The following is a 19,268-nucleotide window of genomic DNA, read 5'->3' as shown; positions in this document are numbered from 1 at the left end:
CTATTAGCACCTTTCTTAGACATGTTGGTCTGCTTACCCTTAATGCAGTCCATACAAGTCTTAAAGTCAGCAAAATCTAGAGTATTGAGTACCCCATCTTTCACTAACCTTTTAATCCTCTCAATGGAGATATGTCCTAATCTCCGGTGCCATAACATAGAGGAATTCTCATTAATATTACACCTTTTAATACCAGTTTGAACATGCATAGAACTATAAGTGGCATTATTTTGTAAACCAAGAAGATAAAGACCATCAGACAATATACCATTCCCAACACATTCAGAATTATAAAATAACTCAAATGATGTGTCTTTGAAATTAAAGGAATATCCAAACGGTACAAGCCTTGAAATAGAAATCAAGTTTCGGGAAAAACTTGGTACATAAAAAGTCCTTTCTAATTTTAAAATAAAGCCACTACTTAAAGTCAAAATGCAAGTTCCAATGGCCTCCACATGTGAGCCTAGCTTATTGCCTGATAAAATGCTTTGCTCACTTCCCACTGGTTTCCTTAGGTTTTGCATACCCTGTAAAGAATTTGCAATATGAATAGTAGATCCAGAATCAATCCACCAGGTGTTAATATTAACACTAACCATATTAGATTCATAACATACTAATGAGATTGATTTACCTTTCTTCTCAAGCCATTTCTGGAATCCGGGGCAATTCTTTTTCATGTGTCCCTTCTTCTTGCAAAAGAAACACTTTGCCACCTTCTTAATATCAGCTTGAGGTGGTATTTTACCATTCCCCTTCTGATAAGCTTGAGACTTAATTGCTTTGTTCTTCCCATAAGCAGTAGTCAGTAGTGCACTCTCACCCATCTCCATTACAAGCCTTTCTTCTTCCTGAACACACATGGTCATTAATTCATTGATAGACCATTTATCTTTATGTGTGTTGTAGGAAATCTTAAATGGCCCATATTCATGCGGAAGGGTGTTCAAAATGAAATGCACTAGGAAGGACTCAGACATATCAACCTCTAGTTTCTTAAGTTGAGCTGAAATATCTCGCATTTTCATGATGTACTCACGCACACCTTTCACACTGGTGAGCCGAAGAGAAGAAAACTTCATGATCAAGGTGCTTGCTAAAGTCTTATCTGAAGTGATGAACTGGTCATCAATGGCCTTAAGCAAGTCTCGGACCTTTTCATGCTGGTCAACAGAACCACGTATCCCAGCCGAGATTTTAGTCTTAATGAACATCACGCTGAGCCGGTTGGATCGTTCCCACCGCTCATATAGCGCAACGTCAGCTGGGCTACTTTCATTTGTGATTGCAGGTGGTTCGTCTTTCCTTATAGCATAATCTATGTCCATCCACCCCAATTGTAAAAGAATTCTCTCCTTCCATATCTTATAGTTATCTCCTTTGAGTTCGGGAACATCACATTGAATATCAGAAAAATTAATAGTTTGAGAAGCTGCAAAATTCAAAGGCTTATGTCAAAATTTGAGGCATACTAATCTTAATTGTATCTTTTACCAATGTAAACATACCATAAAATTGAATCTTGTGACATAAAAATTGCCTGTGGGCTAAATTTTTAATTCAATAAGAAACAATTAAACCTTATGATAGAATAATCAAATTATTTGCTTAATATTCATGCTTTACGGGTACAATATGAAAATAATTTAATTTCTATCGTAAATTTTTACTTTATGATAAAATCGACAAATTATCCATACATCATGATGCCTGTGGGTAAATCATGAAAAATAATACGTCATTTTATCCCAATTAATTATACAGATATAATAAAAATTCTTGTGAGATAAAATTCATTATATAAGTATAATTAATTACAATATTATGTCTAATTCCTTATATGATCTTTAACCAACTTAATATATAATTTTAATCAAATATAGATGCTGTGGCTAATCCATAATTAATCAAAATCATAAAGATCACTTAGACATAAAAATTTATTATATGAGAATAAATAGTATTTTGCATTTCAAAATCAAGATACAATATAATTATGAATAAGATTCTCATATAATTTTATAATTGAAATATAATATTATGCATTTGATTTCATATATATATGCATAGAATAAAATGTTCTAGAATATATTCATGCATAAATTAAATCAAAATTCAAAAAACTGTAAAGCACAATGTGTATATAACGTATTAAAAACGACAACATATCAGAAAAGCCTTATTGGTTTAGTGGTCTGCACATACATTAGTGTTCTCGAAGTCAAGGGTTCGATACCCAGCTAGCACAAAATGTAGGAGTTTTTGTCTTTTTTTTTTTTTTTTTTTTTTTTAAAACACTGTTCATCATCTACAACCTTTAGCGGGTCAAACCCGACCCATACGCAGACCCGTTCGTTTTTCATTCATTCGGACACCATTTTTCACGATTCAAAAGCCAAAATTAAGGAAATCAAACGAAATACATATTTCTAATTTTATTTTTTAAGAAACAAGGCCCTTCATACCATAAACAAAATCAAATCGGAAAATACCGAAAAACGAAAATGGACAAGGCAGAGGCAATTCTTGCTCTGATACCAAATGTTAGAACAAATCTCTTTTAACCTGTGATATTACAAACTACAAAGAAACACAGGTTATTAATAAAATGCGGAAATTACAGATCAAAACATACCTCCAGCCATTGCTATGAAGAGTTTCTTGTTTTGGTTCTTCCAAGCTCTCTCTCTTCCACTCTCTAGATGGTGTATAAGACTGAATTCGAAGGGATGAGCTCAGGGACCAAATTCATGTGCTTATATAGGCATTCTACCATCAAGAATGCATTTATCAGCCATTACCACTCATTATTGGCTGTTACAATTCTTTATTGGCCATTATCATCCATTAACAACCATTCAAAATGGCTTTCAAAACTGATGAGCGTTACAAAATTTCAAAATGTTATGACCATGAATTATTACATTTTATACATCATAATTAATTCTACTGTGATTTTGAAAACAATTCAAATATATAAAATTTTATTAAAATCAAAATTGACTCATCTTTCTCATCATCATCATGCTCTATCATAATTTTGGAGACTGTCAAAAGACTCACTTATTCATTACTCATTTTTTAGATCTATTCATTACTAATTCTCTCTTTTGTAAATGGTTTTGTTTTGTTCGTTTCTTTCCATCTCTTCAAGTTTTGATTCTTAGTAATTTAGTGCATCTTGGGGCTTGGTAAATTTTTTTAAAAATAATTAACCATTTTTTTAAATTTTTCTCAAAAGGATTATAAAAAAGCCACTAAATTTTCAAACAAATTCAATTAAATTCATACTATTTTTATTAATTACATGTACTCAATTAGTCTCTCATTTCTATGGGTTAGACTTATTTCCATGGGTTCTCCTTGAGGAGGATTGCTCCATCAAGCAATATTTTTAGTGGTGTAAAAGATGTTGGGAAGTCTGAAAACCAAAACCTTAAAGTTTAGGTTTATGGATTTTTTCTTTTTACGGTGTTTAACATTTTTACTTTTCTTCGATGTGAGACTTAATCTCACACTTGCAATCCAATAAAAGGAAATTGAATATACATTGGTATAATTTGTTTAACCGAAGGAAAAGAATTAGGATCAATTAAAATATGAAAGAGAGAAATAAGATGAATTTAGATGTGTTTTTTAAAAAAAAATAAAGAAGAAACAGGAAAGAGAGAAATAGAAAAAAAATACACAATACTTGAGAAAGCACTATTTGTTAGGAAGGAAAAAACGATGTTATTGGTACTCCTAGCAATCTACCGTTAAACATCTAAAAGAAACAATATACCATTAAAAACTACATAAACAATATAAAAAAAATTGATATTTCTTCATTGATAAAGTATTACCCTAAGGTCATTCAGTATAGTCAATTAACTATTTAATTTTCTTCCTTTAAAGGTTCTCTTAACCCAACCCAATATTAACATTTTGTAATATAGGATTGTCAATAAAGAAAAAGAAATAAATAATTGAACATTACAAGAATCAAAACTAAAAAAAAAAAAGAAATATATTAGAACATATGAAAAGGTATTTTAAAAAAAAATGTATTTCGTATTTACACTTGTAGGAAGGTGCGTGTGTTCTGTTCAATCTCTTGTACATTAGGGTACAGAATTTTCTGCGACTGATCTAGCTGTGTTTTATATACTTTCACGGTATAGCACTTGCTAAAATTTCCTCCCACAAAATTTCATCTTTGTCAATAACTATAATAAACAATGTCAAGCTATCAAGCACTCCTCATAAAATGAGCCAACAGTTACAACCTGAAACAAAGATAAAGTAGCAAGAATATTATAGCCAAACAATGAAAAAATTATGCTAGCATGAACATAAATAAATTATATATTATTGGACGTAACCCACAAAAAAATACATAGGAATGATAAGCTGTAATCCGTTAAATTCAGCATGATATGGATACTAGACAGAAATAATAAATAGTTATAAATTCATGAAGAATGAACAAGTAACTATACCTGAATCTGCTGTTTATTACCAGTTGTGACGTTTGATATGGTCCAACAAGCTTCCTTCTTGATGCTTTTTTAATAATTATTGGTCAACAACAGATTCAGAAGGCAAGGAAGAGCCTGGTGATTGATGATAACTTATGGGGCAAAACACTAGGTTAAAGCAACCAGGAACATAAAAATAAAATAAAAATCATAGAAAACATATTTTGATACCAGAACGCATCATTTCCAAAATAGAGGCATGATTAGGTCATCTCAGCAGTAACCTTATTATTCTGCAGGATTGTTCATGTGTAAAACAAAAGGAAAATAGAAAAGAATATTGCAACTTGCAATTAATAGTCACGCTATCACTGTTTTCCTTATTCTGTAATGTACAAAGGCAAAAGTAACATATTACTGTACATAAAAACCATAGGAATTAGCACTGAAGGGAATGGGTGCCTGAATAAGAGTAGGAAATTTAGTATTTGGCATTAAAATGACACATAGGAGCATATATTTTTGCATAGCCATATTGTGAGAAGCAAAGTACTCACAGCAGCAGCTCAACAAGTCGGGGACAAACACCAGCTTCAATTACAGCTTGAATTTTATCATTTGTGCCATCAGAAAGATATGACAGTGCCCAGCATGCATCAGTCAATACTTCTTCATCGTTTGAATTGCAGGTTTAACCTGAAGAAATAAAACAAAGTGTAATGAATGAACTGTGACATAGAAGATAATAGTAGCTTATAATCAATCAGTAAAAGCAGGACACATACAAGAAAACAAATACTGGAAAGTCCAATGATTAAGTCAACGGGTAACCCTCCAAGTTATTTTTTTCATTGGTGCTATGAGCCCAGGATTTACTAGTGTGGCTATTACAAGTTTCAATACTATCGCTTTTACATGCAAGTACAATATTTAAGACTGAGATTTGATGGAATGACCTGCTCAAGAAGTACATACATACGTGCACATATATATTCAACAGGCAAAAATGTAGCTTGGCTCCTTACAACAAGCGAAATCTCTCATCAACTAGAAAATACAGCCAAATACAACCAAAATAGAAAAAAAACCAAAAAAACTGAAGAAAATAAGAAAAAAAAATATAAGATAATGCACACTCTTTCTGTATCCAGAACAACCTTTACTTCCAAAATACCCTCTCCCTCTCATGACCCCCCACACCCTCTGATAAACATTTGACTTTTTTCCCTGCAAGGACCCTCTCTATTCACACACCACCATCTATCTATTCTGTTATGCTCATGGTTCACACATCAATTTGAGTCCAGTAACGAATACTCTTTCACTACTTCCTCTCCCTCACAGCCCTTCCCTTCCTTATTTATCCTAGCATAGATATTTGTTTCAGTGCTTAAAAGCATAGTTTGCAACTTCGTAATAGAAAAGCAAGATAGGTTTTGCATAAAGAAAATGAAGAAAAAACCCGAAAGATGTGTTGGAATTTTTTATTCTGGACTAATATTATAAGATAATTATATTAATTATTTATTATCAGTGAATTTTATTTTATGTGATCAAATTAAGTAAACATGTTAGAGAACTAAATCATGGACTTAACTTAAATGAGCATATATCAAATGTTGGTCCATTAGGAGGATAATAGGAATCTTATTAGGTTAATACCTATAAGAAAATTATGGTCTCCAATATAATTCAGATTCTATTATGTTTGATATATTATAAGAATTTCCTAAAATTACAAAATAGATGTTCATCAGATCAAAAGACAAACCAGCAGGTATCGGTGCAATGCAAAAGAACGAAACGTTCTAAGTTATAATTTCCTTAGGCTGCTAGTCAATCTCATATCATGTACCAGCCAGTCTTACTTGTGGCGACCTGAATAGCCAAAGGCTGTGTCTCTCACTCATTACTTCAAGTTCTATTTCTTTATGGGTAAAACCATTGAATTCAATTCTTTGTACATATCAATGTAACTGTATCGTAAAAGAGCCCGAGGCTGCGTAAGGCAATCAGTTTCACTAATTTTTTAAACAGGTCTTTATTTTAAAAAAATATTTAATGGAGTCCTTGTAGTTCTAAAAGAATTTAAACTAGTCCTTGTTAACAGACTCCATGAACTTTTGTTAAATTATAGGGACATATTAAAAACTTCATGTGGTTTAGCAAAAGTTAACAGTGATTAGCATATAAGGAGTTATTTAAAAAATTTCAGAAGCATAAAGACTGTTTAAATAACTACTTATAAACTATGAGGAGTGAGGACCTACTAAATTATAAGGACTTGTGGAATAATTTAACCAAAAAAACTATTTGCATTGAACGGTGTCTTTTATGCCTGGTTGCACACTTGACACTAGGAAATGATATTTTGTATTAACGTACAGAGTTGTGCATTTGTATCTTGATCCTTTCTGTTATTTTGTTAGTGACAGACGTGAAGGATGTGATAAATTATGACTTCCCAGGATCACTTGAGGATTACGTTCATCGCAGCTGGTGCCTGAGGAACTGCATACACATTCTTCACAGAAGGCGAGGTTGCATTATTATCTCATTTATTTGTCTCGCGGAATGTGCTCGTGCCTAAAGGAGAAATAGGAAAAATAGGGAAAGAAGATATTCAGAATTTTCTAGTGTCTAAGGAGGTCAAATTGAACTGGCTAATTCCAATTACAAAAATAATTTAATTTTAAAAATATTATTTATTTTAATTTTAGAAACACGTATAATTATACATAATGATATAATCGAACAAATCCAATATAGTTGTGAAACCAACCTGATTTTAACCGATCAAAGTAATGGATTAATGGTCCAACCGATAGGTTAGTAATTGGTCTGGTTTGATCCGATATATATTAAAAATTCAAAATCATATATATATCTATTATATAAGTACATAACTATCAAAATGAGACATCAAAAGTTCTATACTCCAAAATCCAAAATAACAATATATAATAATAAGACATCAAAATGACATCGTAGAGGTGATCTATTTTTTTTTTTTTGTAAAACCGGTCGAGTCGGACCGATCCAGCTGGAATTCGACACCTAACCAGTTGAATTTGATCGGGTTAATTGCATGACTGATCCAATAGTGAAACCAATCCGGTTAAATCATCGGGTCCCGGTCAAACCGACTAACCGAACCGAATCGAGTTTCACAACTATAAAATACAATATAAAAAAAATCAAATATAAGCCAAATAACATCAAAACAAATACTAAATGATACCTTAATACATAAAAAAATGGTAGTGTTGCAATAGGTTAGATAATAATTTGACCCAAATATAGTGAAATATTTGCAACTCATCATTAAAACAACACTATATTAATTAAACTAATTCTTAATATTTTCAACTGCAACAATTACCAACTTTATTTATACATTGAGTCCGTCGCATGGATCAAGTGAAACCATACTATTATATCACTAACCATGTTCATAAACAAATAATCGACCTCTAATTTTTTTGTTATTTTTAATTGTTTCGTTTTTTAAAAAAAGTTTCAATACTTGCATTTTACATTTTATTATCTATGCTTATTTGTGAATATCACGCATACATAATATTTGTTGTTTTATATTAAAATGGAATAAGATATGAATTTTATAAGAGAGAAAAAAGAAGAATATAGCACAATTTTTAAAAATTAGAAAATAGCAAATTTAGGCATAATTTGATTGAAGGACTGTACTATAGTCAAAATATATAAAACTCAATATGATGAGCCTAATAATGGGTTTTTGAGTAGGATTATTGAGATTGTTGGTTTGATTGTCGTTATGGTCTTTGTATACTAAAATAATAATATATAATTTATTAAGTTAGTTAAGATTTAGTTTTTAAATTTTTTAGTTTAACAAAAATAATATGTTAAAATATTTAACAATTTTTAATTCTCCATTAATTTTTTCTTAACAATTTTAGTCATTTAATACTTATGTGACAAATGTCTATATTAACACCATAAATGATAATCACATCATAGGAAAATCATTGTGTCATGTGGCACCACATGAAACCCACGAGGTTGACACATTATGTTTACCTATGATGTTATGTGATGGTCATGTTTTGTGTTGATATGGATATTTCATTTGTTATGTCAACATTTAAGTCTTAAAATGCTTGTTGGACAACATTTCTTGCTTTCCAATGCACCAAATGTGAGAGGAAAAAAAAAGAAATTTTTTCTATTAAACGTAAAACTTTCAAACATGTATTAAAATTACTAATAGAAAATTAACAAAAAAAAAAAGTTACCAAAAGAATAAGAGAGTTAAAAATTGACCTAATTGATGAATAAAAACTTAATTATTCCTAAATTATTTTAAGACTTAAATATATTTTTAATCTCTAATATATATCTGAATTTTGATCACTTCTAAATTTTTCATTTGCATCTATTTCTAGATATTGAAAAAGTTTTGTTTTAGATCTATATCGTCAATTAAATGATACGTGTCTGTTAAATATTTGATAACGTGATTTGTGATGACTAAAAAATTGTTCATATTTGTTTCGAAATCAAATTTGATTTTTCTAGTAGTTAGAAATGATTAAAATCAATTAAAGTAAAAAAAAAAAATCAAACATTGAGAATTCTCCTCTTTCGCACTCTCATCTTCCACTTTTGTCACCCACCACCCCCTCCCAGCTCCTCGACCTCCTCTGCCACTAGCCTGACTCCTCCGCCCTCTGCCTCTTCCAATGGGCCTCCACCCAGCCCAACTACTCGGCCCACCCTTCGTCTTCCACGAGCTCCTCCACCAACTCCCACCTCCCACCACCCTTCGTCTTCCACGAGCTCCTCCACCAACTCCCACCTCCCACCACCCTTCTTCCTTGAAACCTATGCCACCTCCCACCACCTGCATGTTGAATTCAACCCCTTCATCCTCCTTATGGACAACGACTTTGCTGTCAAACCCAACACGCGCTTCAACAACGTTGCCCTCATCAAATCCAATAAGCTCAAGCTCATCGAAATGCTCCACTCAAAGATGGTCGCTGACACCGTTTCACTTGACGTCTCCACTTTCAACATTGCAATGACGGAAGATGATTGCAGTGGCTAAAACCCACGGTGGTGGTGGAGTGGGGCCCATAGTGGATCAGCGTCAATGTTGATGCAAAGGACCCATGAGTGGTTGAAAGCGGTGGCGCTAAGGAGGAGGTGGTCGGAGAAGAGAAGAGAGAAGGAGATGACCTTCTCTCAAAAAAAATTGAGATATGTTTTTTTTATATATAAAAAAAACTAAGATATGTTTTTTTTATATATAAAAAAAACTAAGATATATTTTGAAATAAATACTAACGATCTTTGAAACACGTCGTGACAATAAATATTTTTAACAAATATTAAAAAAATAGATTTAAAATTTTATTTACCAAAGATAATAAAATTTGGATGTATATCTGAAATAAAAAATATATTTAAGCCTTATTTAAAAAAAAAATTATATAGATAGATGATGTTTTGTTGAAAAGAGAGATTGGTGATGTAACGACGCCGTAAAAGCCAAGGATACAATACAATAGTGCTTTGGGATCAATCCTTTATTCATTCATTCATTGTAGCGTTCTTGCTGGGTTTGCTGGGTTTGCCGTGTTTGCGTTCTTTGTTCCATCGGAGAAGACCCTTTTCCCTTTTAGCTTCACTCTTTTCTCTCTCTTTATCTGTCAACGATCCAAGTCTACTTCTGAAGCATCTTTTTACTGTATGTATGAAACGAATTTAATTGAGTTTTATTTTTCATTGTTATGGTTATTTTTATTATTATTCTTTTCGCCTTTTCTTCTTGTAATTGTAGTTGCAATTCTAATTGTCAGAATATCAACATTTTTGCAATTGTAATCGAAATTGTATCTGCGTTTACCCTTTTAGGTCACTTGACATGGCATCAAGACACCGTGTTCACAGAGAACCCTTGAATGCTCGAAGGGGTTACCCACCGGAAGGGCCATATGCTCGGGTGGCTCCCATGCCTCGACCACTGCCTCCTATTCCTCCTCATCCGTCTGTGTTGGAAGAGGAACTTGAATTTCAGCATGCCGAGATGCGAAGGCTCGTGGCAGACAACAGGAGGTTGATTGATGACCGAATGGCGTTGCAGCGAGACCTTGGGGCCGCTAAGGAGGAGCTTCATCGCATGAATCTTGCCATTGGTGACATTCGCGCCGAGCATGAGGCGCATTCGAGGGAGCTTGTTGAGAAAGGCATGAAGATGGAGGCTGACCTTAGGGCAAATGAGCCTTTGAAGAATGAGGTCATGCAACTGCGATCTGAAGTTAAGAAACTTAACAATCTCAAACAAGAACTGACAGGGAAGGTTCAGACACTCACTCAAGATGTTGCAAGGTTACAAGCAGACAATCAACAAATTCCTATGATGAGGGCTAAGATTGATGGCCTGCACCAAGAGCTAATGCATGCCAGGTGCGTGGCTCAATTGCTGACAGGGTTTCCGTTTTCTTTTGTCAAACCCTTTTGTGGTAGGTATTTCCTCATCTGTATGCTTAAACTGATGATGATTTCATTTTTGTTTTTCAGAACCATGGTGGATTACGAAAAGAAGGCAAACATGGAGTTCATGGAACAGAGGCAGTCAATGGAGAAAAATTTGGTTTCCATGGCCCGGGAAGTTGAGAAATTACGTGCTGAGCTTGCTAGTGCTGATAGCAGACATTGGGGTGCTGGTATGTCAGGTATGACAGGTATGACTTGTTTGTTATATTGTCCTTTTTGCAGAATTTTGTATCCTTCAATAAATAACACCCGTGTATTTATTCGCAGCTGAGGTTGTTAGATAAATTACAAATTGTTGTTCTTTTGTCCCTTTGTTTCATGTTTGCTTCATTTATGAAGGTGGGCCTTATGGAACAAAATTTGGTAGCCCAGAGGGTTTTCCAGCTCCATATGCAGATGGATATGGCAGTGTTCACCTGGTATGTGTTCCTTAATTTACAGATTTTAGATTAAGCACTCCTTAATTTGAAGATGGATATGGTGTTCACTTTTCATGTTCTGCTGTTCAGGGTGCTGCAGATAAAGGTCCTATGTATGGGGCGGGTGCTGCCTCAAGAAAGGAGCATGAGAAGCCACACATGAATCGTCGTTGAAATTCAAGTTATTGCTATTGGTGATGAAGAAAGGCTTGCTATCACTTTGCCTTCTCTATTTGCAGAATAGCTGAGATTGAGTTTGATGTCCTTCTGTGTATGCATGCGACAACAGTGGTCATTTTATCTGGAACTCTGGATATATTTAGTCCTAAACTGGCATATGTAGGTTTTAGTGTCGCTTTGCTTTTTTTTAAAGAAAACATTGCTGCAGTATCTCAGTTTATAATTTAGTATGATGGAATTCTTCACTTTATCTATCTTCCATTGATACATATTTCATGTTTCAATTATTGTTATGTTTTTGGTTGCTTATTGTTGTCTTTCTTCTGGGTAAAAGTTTGTTTTCTGTTCATCATGAGCTGGAATGCAGCATTATAAGGTTGAGGTTTTGTAACTCCCATGTGCTGAATCATGCGGGCTGAAGTTAAATAGATGAGGGGTTTGTCAGGCTAGCATTATTACAAGACTATGGATATTTTGTTTCAACTTTCAACTGCTGTTGCATATGCTCCTTGTTGAACTCCTGGCAATATGTTGAATGAGTGGTGTTGTTGAATGCATTTTGTGTCAAGGATTATGGATGTGTGGTTTTGGAATTAGTCTACTGGGTAATTACTACTTTGTCAGAGGAGTGACCACATGTAGAGGAAATTGAAGCATATTTTATATTAGGTTATATTTTCTAGTTTACTCAAGTGAACAAAATGAAAAGTTGCTCTTTTTCTACAATTAGAGTATGTTTCTGTTAGGATAGTGTGATAGATTTAAATTTTTAACTATTTGTAAGATTGGATAAACCTTGCCCAGAAGTGCTGGAGATGTTGGTGGCATGTTGGATTTCATTTGGCTATAGCCAGTGGACTTCTGCAACCGGTAAAACAGGCATCATCCTGCTCAAATTATTGGAAATATAAATTTGGGAATGGCTTATGTTGGGAATGACTTCTGGGGTGTATATAGGACACCCTTTTCTTGGAGATGAAGTTGCAAGCTCTCAATGACGAGTGGAATTAATTTTTTTTTCATTTTCCGGAAAAGATGCTTGTATTGAAGGTGGCTGTACTCACTTTTGGAGTTGATTTATTTACCTACGCAGAACATTTAAGTTTGGGAGTATTCAATCATTTTTGTTCCTTATCTTCTATGAGAAGTTTCTGTTTCTGGTAATAACTACTACATTTTCTGGCATGGAGGGTGACTGGTGAAATGTGTTGCTTTTGCCTTAAAATGGCATTGTTGATGACGCATTTGCATTGTAGGCTATAACAATGTGCTGGGGCATGTGTTTTCCTCTTTAGATAATCTGGGATTCTGTTATGTTTGTTGATTGTGGAAAACCAATAATACAATGAATGCAGATGGAGTGGATACATATATAGATGTATATTGTACCTATTGCTCTAAAAAATCTGAATTGTTCAGTTAGACCTTTTGGGATTTCAACACGTTTTACTTTGACTACTGAGGGTCTAACACAAATGTCCTGCTTTACCTGGAATTGGGACTGGCTATGAGATTTTGTAGGATAAGACTTATGTTGTTGTTGAGATAGACCTTGAGTGCTTTAAGTTGGTTAATACTATATGGAGATTGGTATCAATTACAAAGTATTGTTTTACATGAGAAGCTGAGTTCATGGAAATTTTACATTCACCCAGCTAGATAGTAGTGATATAGGTCTTGTGTTGCTCTTGCAAACTATTTATTTGAAGTGGACCAGAAATTGGCTGGTAGGATGAGCTTACATATCTGCCTAGCTTTAGGATTTCAGGGGGATGTTATCCATTTTATGCCATTTTTAATATTGAACTGGTAGTGTTGTATCTCATACCATCACAAAGTTTCTCATTCTTTATACTGGTTGAGGTGCTGAAATCTCTTTGGTCAAGGTCCTCCATGATATGCTGGATTCTCGTATGTTGCTAGATTCACTGTGGAATATCAGAAGAGAAGGCTTCGAGCCTGCAATGTGTGTGAAGGCTAGCTGTTGATCTAAAGCTCATAGGCAAGTATTCTGCTTCTCTTTATCGGTCTGAATGATGCAACAAATGTAGAACTTGCTATTTGTTACCCTGCTGCTTACAATCATGTACGGTTCAGTATTTTGCTTATTATGAAACTTAATTGTTGCACACCTGAATTAGGGTATATTAGTGTTAGATCATCTTCTGGTTTTGTTTCTAGTGATATCATCTAACCAGAAGTTTTAGTGTAATGATCAGGAATTTAAAATCTTAATTCTATATTAGTGTAATGATTTAATATAATGCTAGTTGTCAATCTGTCCTACTTAGAATCTCAAGAACTATGATCTTCTATAGGCTCAATGATAGGTTTCAACTGATACAATGCAAAGTTTTAGAAAAGAATAAAGGCAATGAGCCTGTATTTTATTAATTGGGTTTGCTGGTCAATGTGACCATAGAATACAGTGAGATATTCAAGAGACCTCTCCTCTCCTAACAACTTCTGAGTAAATTCTTAATTGCCTAACTACATCCTCTTCTCTCCCTATTTATAAGCTATTCAGTTGCAACTGTGTTTCCCCCTCTATTAGCCCTTACATATACTCTCTTAACCATTGGTCTCCTATCAATCAAATAGTTGCATACTTGGAGCGGTCTGAAGTTGCAGGGTGGAAAAGTTCTATATGCAATGTTCCTATAGGTCTTTTGGTTGTTGTTAGGCTTCTAATATGAGCAAAGGAACATTAATCAAATCATTCAATATTGTTTGCTGCTTTTGGATTGCCGGACCACCCAGTTAAGTTGGATGCATTATAGCTAAAGTTCAGCGTTTACATCTTATAGATTGCATTTATTTCCAGTGGTTGGTTGAGTATACCAGTTGTTATTGGTACTTTTCTCTGCAAGGGATTCATATCTAGCAGAATTTGGAATTTTGGAGATTACTTTGTTGAAGGACAATCAGCTGCGGCTAGTTTATTTAGGTTATATTTTAGTTATTGTTGCTGACTTCAACATGAATTGTATGACTTGGAATCTGCAGTCTCTGGAATAAGCCTGACTGAGAGTATTAAGGAGACAAGATGAATAGTCAGCTTCCTTATTGAGATAAGGGTCTTGGGATTAGCTATAATGTTGATCTGATTTCCAAGCCGACCCCACCTAGTGGGATAAGGCGTTGTTGTTGTTGTTGTTGATCTGATTTCCACCTAGATCAAAGAATACCTGCATTCATTTCTTTTTGGGTAAATGCTTAAGCAATTAGCTTCATGAATCTTTTGAGGTTACTTGAGCACTACTTTATCAGGATGATGGATGCTAGCAGTCTCGTGGCTTACTTATTTAGTTCTCATCAGATTTGTTTGCTTATTATATATAATGATTCTTTTGTTTTGTTCAGAAACCACTATTTCTATATAATATAGCATTCAGCAGTATATTCTTTCACTTGTCTTTTATTATGCTTTCTCATGTATTTCCCCTGCTGAACTTTGTATACATATTCAATTAGCTTGCCATTTATTTCGTCCTAATCTTATATTTATTGTGGATGCAGATGGAAAGCTGGGATTCTTGTTTGGGACTGAGAAGTAACGAAAAACCCCATATATTTATTTTGAAGAACACTGGTAGGTTCTTTATTATTTCAAAATGTGAAATCAGTTGAAGCTTTTATTTGACTGAAGAACCATTGGTCACTGGTGGATGCATGTATTTTACCTGGCTGTGATGGATTGAGATAAACGCATTAGCACGCGTTTGTTGTGTTGGATCACATTATTGTGAGATTGGAAATGAAAGCTTTGGTGGTAAGCAACTAAGCATGGGTTGTTTCTAACTTACAAATGTTAGTTTACTTTGCGAGATGGATCATGAGTCCTTGCTTCAGATATTGCTTACTGTGTCGTGTCTGAGGGATGCCTCAGTATCTATCTTGACCTATTGTTCAGTACATGCCCAAATTCAGATTGATTCTACTCATCCACCACCTATTGTTTTGAGGCTGGCTCGAGAAAATGAAGCCTCTTTTACACTTTTTTTGTTGTTCCTCATTGGATTTGGCATTTAAAGATAGTCATGTTTGCAACGTGTGGAATAATATCCATGCGAATCCTACACATTGCAGACAACTCAGCATTTCATATTTTGTTGATTTGTGTTATCTTCATGCGTGGACAGCTTTACGTTCTCATCTTGGTTATGATCAAAGCTGCTCAACAGGAGTTGAGAGACTATTGATGCGGATGGTTTCCAATTTCTTACCCATCTATTTCAGTTTTCTGTTTCCTTAATGGTTGATTTTGGTGCAGTTGCTTTTGATCGTGTGATTGCGGTTTATTTTTCACTGAACTAGATGCCCGTTACTTATTAGGTTTTACTATTTTAAGGGTTATAAAGTTGTGGCCGAATTTTCTATTTGGTCTTGCAAAAATAGCATGATTTTTTTTTTTCATTTGGTAACTTATTTAGTATTTTGTAAATTCCTTTATCCATTCTTATGTAGTTATTGTGCTAGTCTTTCGTTAGTTTCGAATAGTTTTTGCATACTTTTTAGTCCTAAATAATTACGATTTTTTCTTGGTATTTGCTTTCATTTTTTAAAGATGGTCTTTCATTATTTTTAAGCCAAGTAGGCATTAACAGACAAACATGAATGGGAATCTAACAAAGGGATTGAATGGGAACAAACATTTTGTATAGAAGAACTTCATTGGATAATTTTTTGCAGAAGCATTTAGAGAAGAAAATAAAAGTAACATGAGTTAAATTTTATTTATAAGTTAATATTAACCTATGTATATTTGCTTTTGGAGGAGTTAAATAAGAGATTTTTTTTTTAAAAAAATTGGAGTGTACAAATTGTTTTTAATTTATTTTATTTCTTAAAAATGTAACATTAATTTTTGTTTTTTGAGAAGGCCAAAATTTTACCAATACAGAGGAACAAAATCCAAGTACAAGGAGGGCCTTAACTTTTGGAATAAAGTATAATTGTTAGTGACTGATAAGACAAGAGTAAGCAACAGACCACGGAACATTCCAAATACCTCTGCACCCTGCAACATATAGAAATAGAATATAGGATAAAAATAAATGGACATTTAATTTTAAAAGACACCTAGAGGTATACACCGGAGAAAGAAAAATATTAGTACGATAAACAATAATGATAAAAAAAATAAATTTTTAGATAATAATCTAAAAATGATCTATTTTTCATATATGCAAAACATATTTAAATCATACATAATTGATGTTTTGATATCTATGATCAATGTATACATGTAATATGTTATATATTTCTTTACTTTACCTTCACTATTCTTTGGACCCAAAATATATATCTTACCATTTGTTCTTGTTGGGTTCTTTTTTAGTTTTGTCTTAGTATTAAATGTATGTATTTTAACTCTTTAATCTCACTTTTAATATTATTTTATTAATATAGTTCAGGTGGTTAAATATGATAAATTGATAGTGAGTTATTGTAAATTTCAAATAGTATTTTTTTATTTCTACTAATAAAAAAATATCTTACTAATTTAATGTATTTCTTATTTTGAATGATAAATTATCTTTAAAAAACAAATAGGATAAATTTTCTTAAATTTATATAAAATTAAATTACATATATATTCATCAAGTTATTTTAATTAATTTTTAATTTTTTGACAAGTTTACTAATTTATTTGATCAAATAAAAGTATTTGAGAAATGATTTTTTTTTATTAATTCATAAGATTTGCTTTTAAACCTAACTTAAATTTAGGAATATTATTTTTGTTTTTATTTTCAATAAAATAATAAAATTTATCATTTATCATTTTTTTTAAATTAAATTATTTATTTTGATAAAACTCTTTCTTATCATTTGTTAACTAAAAATTATTTTTTAGATTGATTTAAATGTGTTTTTAATATATGAAAAATAGTTCGTTTTCAAATTACTGTCTAAAAATTTATTTTGTCAAATAATTTATTTGATAAAACTCTTTCAATGTATTACTTGACAGACAGAGAGTGTCACGCGTCATCAAGTCTAATCACTGACACATTATTATCACGTCATTGAAGATGATGATGTGACAATAATGAATCAGTTATAAGGTGTGGTGATATGATATTCCGTTTGTCAGATCATCACTCAATGGAAGATAACTAATGACAGGTAGTAAATTGAAACAATTTTTTTTCTAGGTAATTAGTTGAAAAAAAAATATTAAATAATGATATGAAAACAACCTATTTTTTAAGTATGAAAAATTTAATTAAGCCTAAATAATATAATATGATAGGTAAAGAAAAAAAATTGAAAATGTTGTTGGGATATTTCATATTTAGGAATGTCTAGATAACATTGGTCTTTGATTATAATTGTCGAGACTTACAATAATTGATGAGAGTAAGCAACACTTAAGACGACAATACACCACCCCATAGACCTCTTCACCCGTAACATACAGAAGCGTGAATAAGGTATGCTTGATCTCAGAGAATCTCGTGCATGAAGAATACCATAATTAGAATTCCGCTTTAATGTAATAGCTGAGTTATCATTGTCTTGTTCTTGTATAACCAAATTGTAATAAAAAACAATCAGTATTTCAGTTTGTACATTGTATAGGATAAATATTTACTTAGAAATAATTAAAATTTATAATAAGTAATATTTTTAAATATAAGAATTATATATATTATAGTTAAAATTTATAATAAATAAATGTTTTTAGATTAAATAGAAAAAAAACAACCATTGAAATACTAATTTTACTTAAAGACCTAAATCCTTAAACCCAATGGTAGAATAATATCATTATTAAATAACACCAAAAATAAAATTGTAAAAATTAATAATATGTTTAAATTATAAGAATATTCAAATTATATCATATTACTGTCAAGTTTAAAGATTTAAAACCAACCTATTTAATTAAGGAAACATTTAAGAAGGATTGTTTAAATTTACTTAGTTTCTTGTAATCTTATTTATTTTGTTTAAATAAACTTTATTATTAATACTGTTATGATTTATGAAGTGAACGCTTTGACTTATTAACCTTCTTTATTTAACGGCTTCCGAATCACGACTGCCTGAATGCTGGAATCCGCTTTCAGTTTCACAAACACTTCCAAAACCATGGATGGGAGGTTACTATAAATAAATTAAATAGATAATAATCAGTAATTGATTATTATATTGTGAGTTGAGCTCATTTGCTTCATTGCTAATTGACAACCAAACCCCTTTCTTCTCAGCGGAAAATATGAGACAGGAAAAGGAGGCAGATATTACTGATATTGATATGATAACTCAGTTGCCAGACCCCATTTTGCAGCACATCCTTCTATTCTTACCAACTGCTGGTGCTGGCTTAACATACGGAATTCACTCTCCATATTGCACTTTTCCTTTAACGAAAGTACTCAGAATCTCCAAAGCTTTTTGCCTTTGGTTGATGATTCTTTGTCCTCTCTACGATCACCAGAGGGGAATCCAATCATTCACAGCTTCGTATTGAACCTACACTTAGTCCGGGAAAGACGTCCTTTTGACATCAAGGGTATGCTTTACCTCTCTAAAATCATTACTTATATCCATGATTGGATCAGTCTGGTTCTGAAAAATTATGTCAAGCATCTCAAACTTAGTTTTTCAAACATAACATACTCTCTGACTCAGGATATTTTTTTCTGCGAAA

At 32.6% G+C, this 19,268-nt stretch overlaps 1 protein-coding gene across 6 annotated transcripts; it reads left to right on the top strand.

Annotated features, from left to right (window-relative positions):
* Positions 1-9,973: 9,973 nt before the first annotated feature.
* LOC100809038 (protein FLX-like 3) lies at positions 9,974-15,803 on the top strand. Of its 6 annotated transcripts, XR_005888723.1 has the most exons (7): positions 9,980-10,197; positions 10,365-10,916; positions 11,031-11,194; positions 11,346-11,425; positions 11,516-11,764; positions 13,529-13,607; positions 15,125-15,803. XR_005888723.1 is itself a non-coding variant. In XM_006597123.4 (5 exons), the coding sequence occupies exons 2-5, from the start codon at positions 10,375-10,377 to the stop codon at positions 11,597-11,599; spliced, it is 870 nt and encodes a 289-aa protein (XP_006597186.1). In that variant the 5' UTR covers positions 9,974-10,197; positions 10,365-10,374; the 3' UTR covers positions 11,600-11,855. The 6 variants fall into 6 exon arrangements, 2 of the variants coding, with proteins under 2 accessions (XP_006597186.1, XP_003546672.1); XR_005888726.1 differs by lacking the exon at positions 13,529-13,607 and having other exon boundaries at positions 11,031-11,185; XR_418237.4 differs by lacking the exon at positions 13,529-13,607.
* The last annotated feature ends 3,465 nt before the right edge of the window (positions 15,804-19,268 follow it).

The sequence above is a fragment of the Glycine max genome, chromosome 15 (genome assembly GCF_000004515.6).
Source record: "Glycine max cultivar Williams 82 chromosome 15, Glycine_max_v4.0, whole genome shotgun sequence".
Taxonomy (NCBI): domain Eukaryota; kingdom Viridiplantae; phylum Streptophyta; class Magnoliopsida; order Fabales; family Fabaceae; genus Glycine; species Glycine max.
The sequence above is the reverse complement of the archived record's forward strand: the minus strand, read 5'-3'. Positions and strand labels throughout refer to the sequence as shown.

Bases quoted from the DNA above. Each gene is read 5' to 3' on its own strand.
- LOC100809038 (XM_006597123.4), top strand. From the start codon at position 10,375: ATGGCATCAAGACACCGTGTTCACAGAGAACCCTTGAATGCTCGAAGG. The intron at 10,917-11,030 runs GTGCGTGGCTCA...TTTGTTTTTCAG, and splicing joins CAAGAGCTAATGCATGCCAG to AACCATGGTGGATTACGAAA. The intron at 11,426-11,515 runs GTATGTGTTCCT...TCTGCTGTTCAG, and splicing joins GATATGGCAGTGTTCACCTG to GGTGCTGCAGATAAAGGTCC.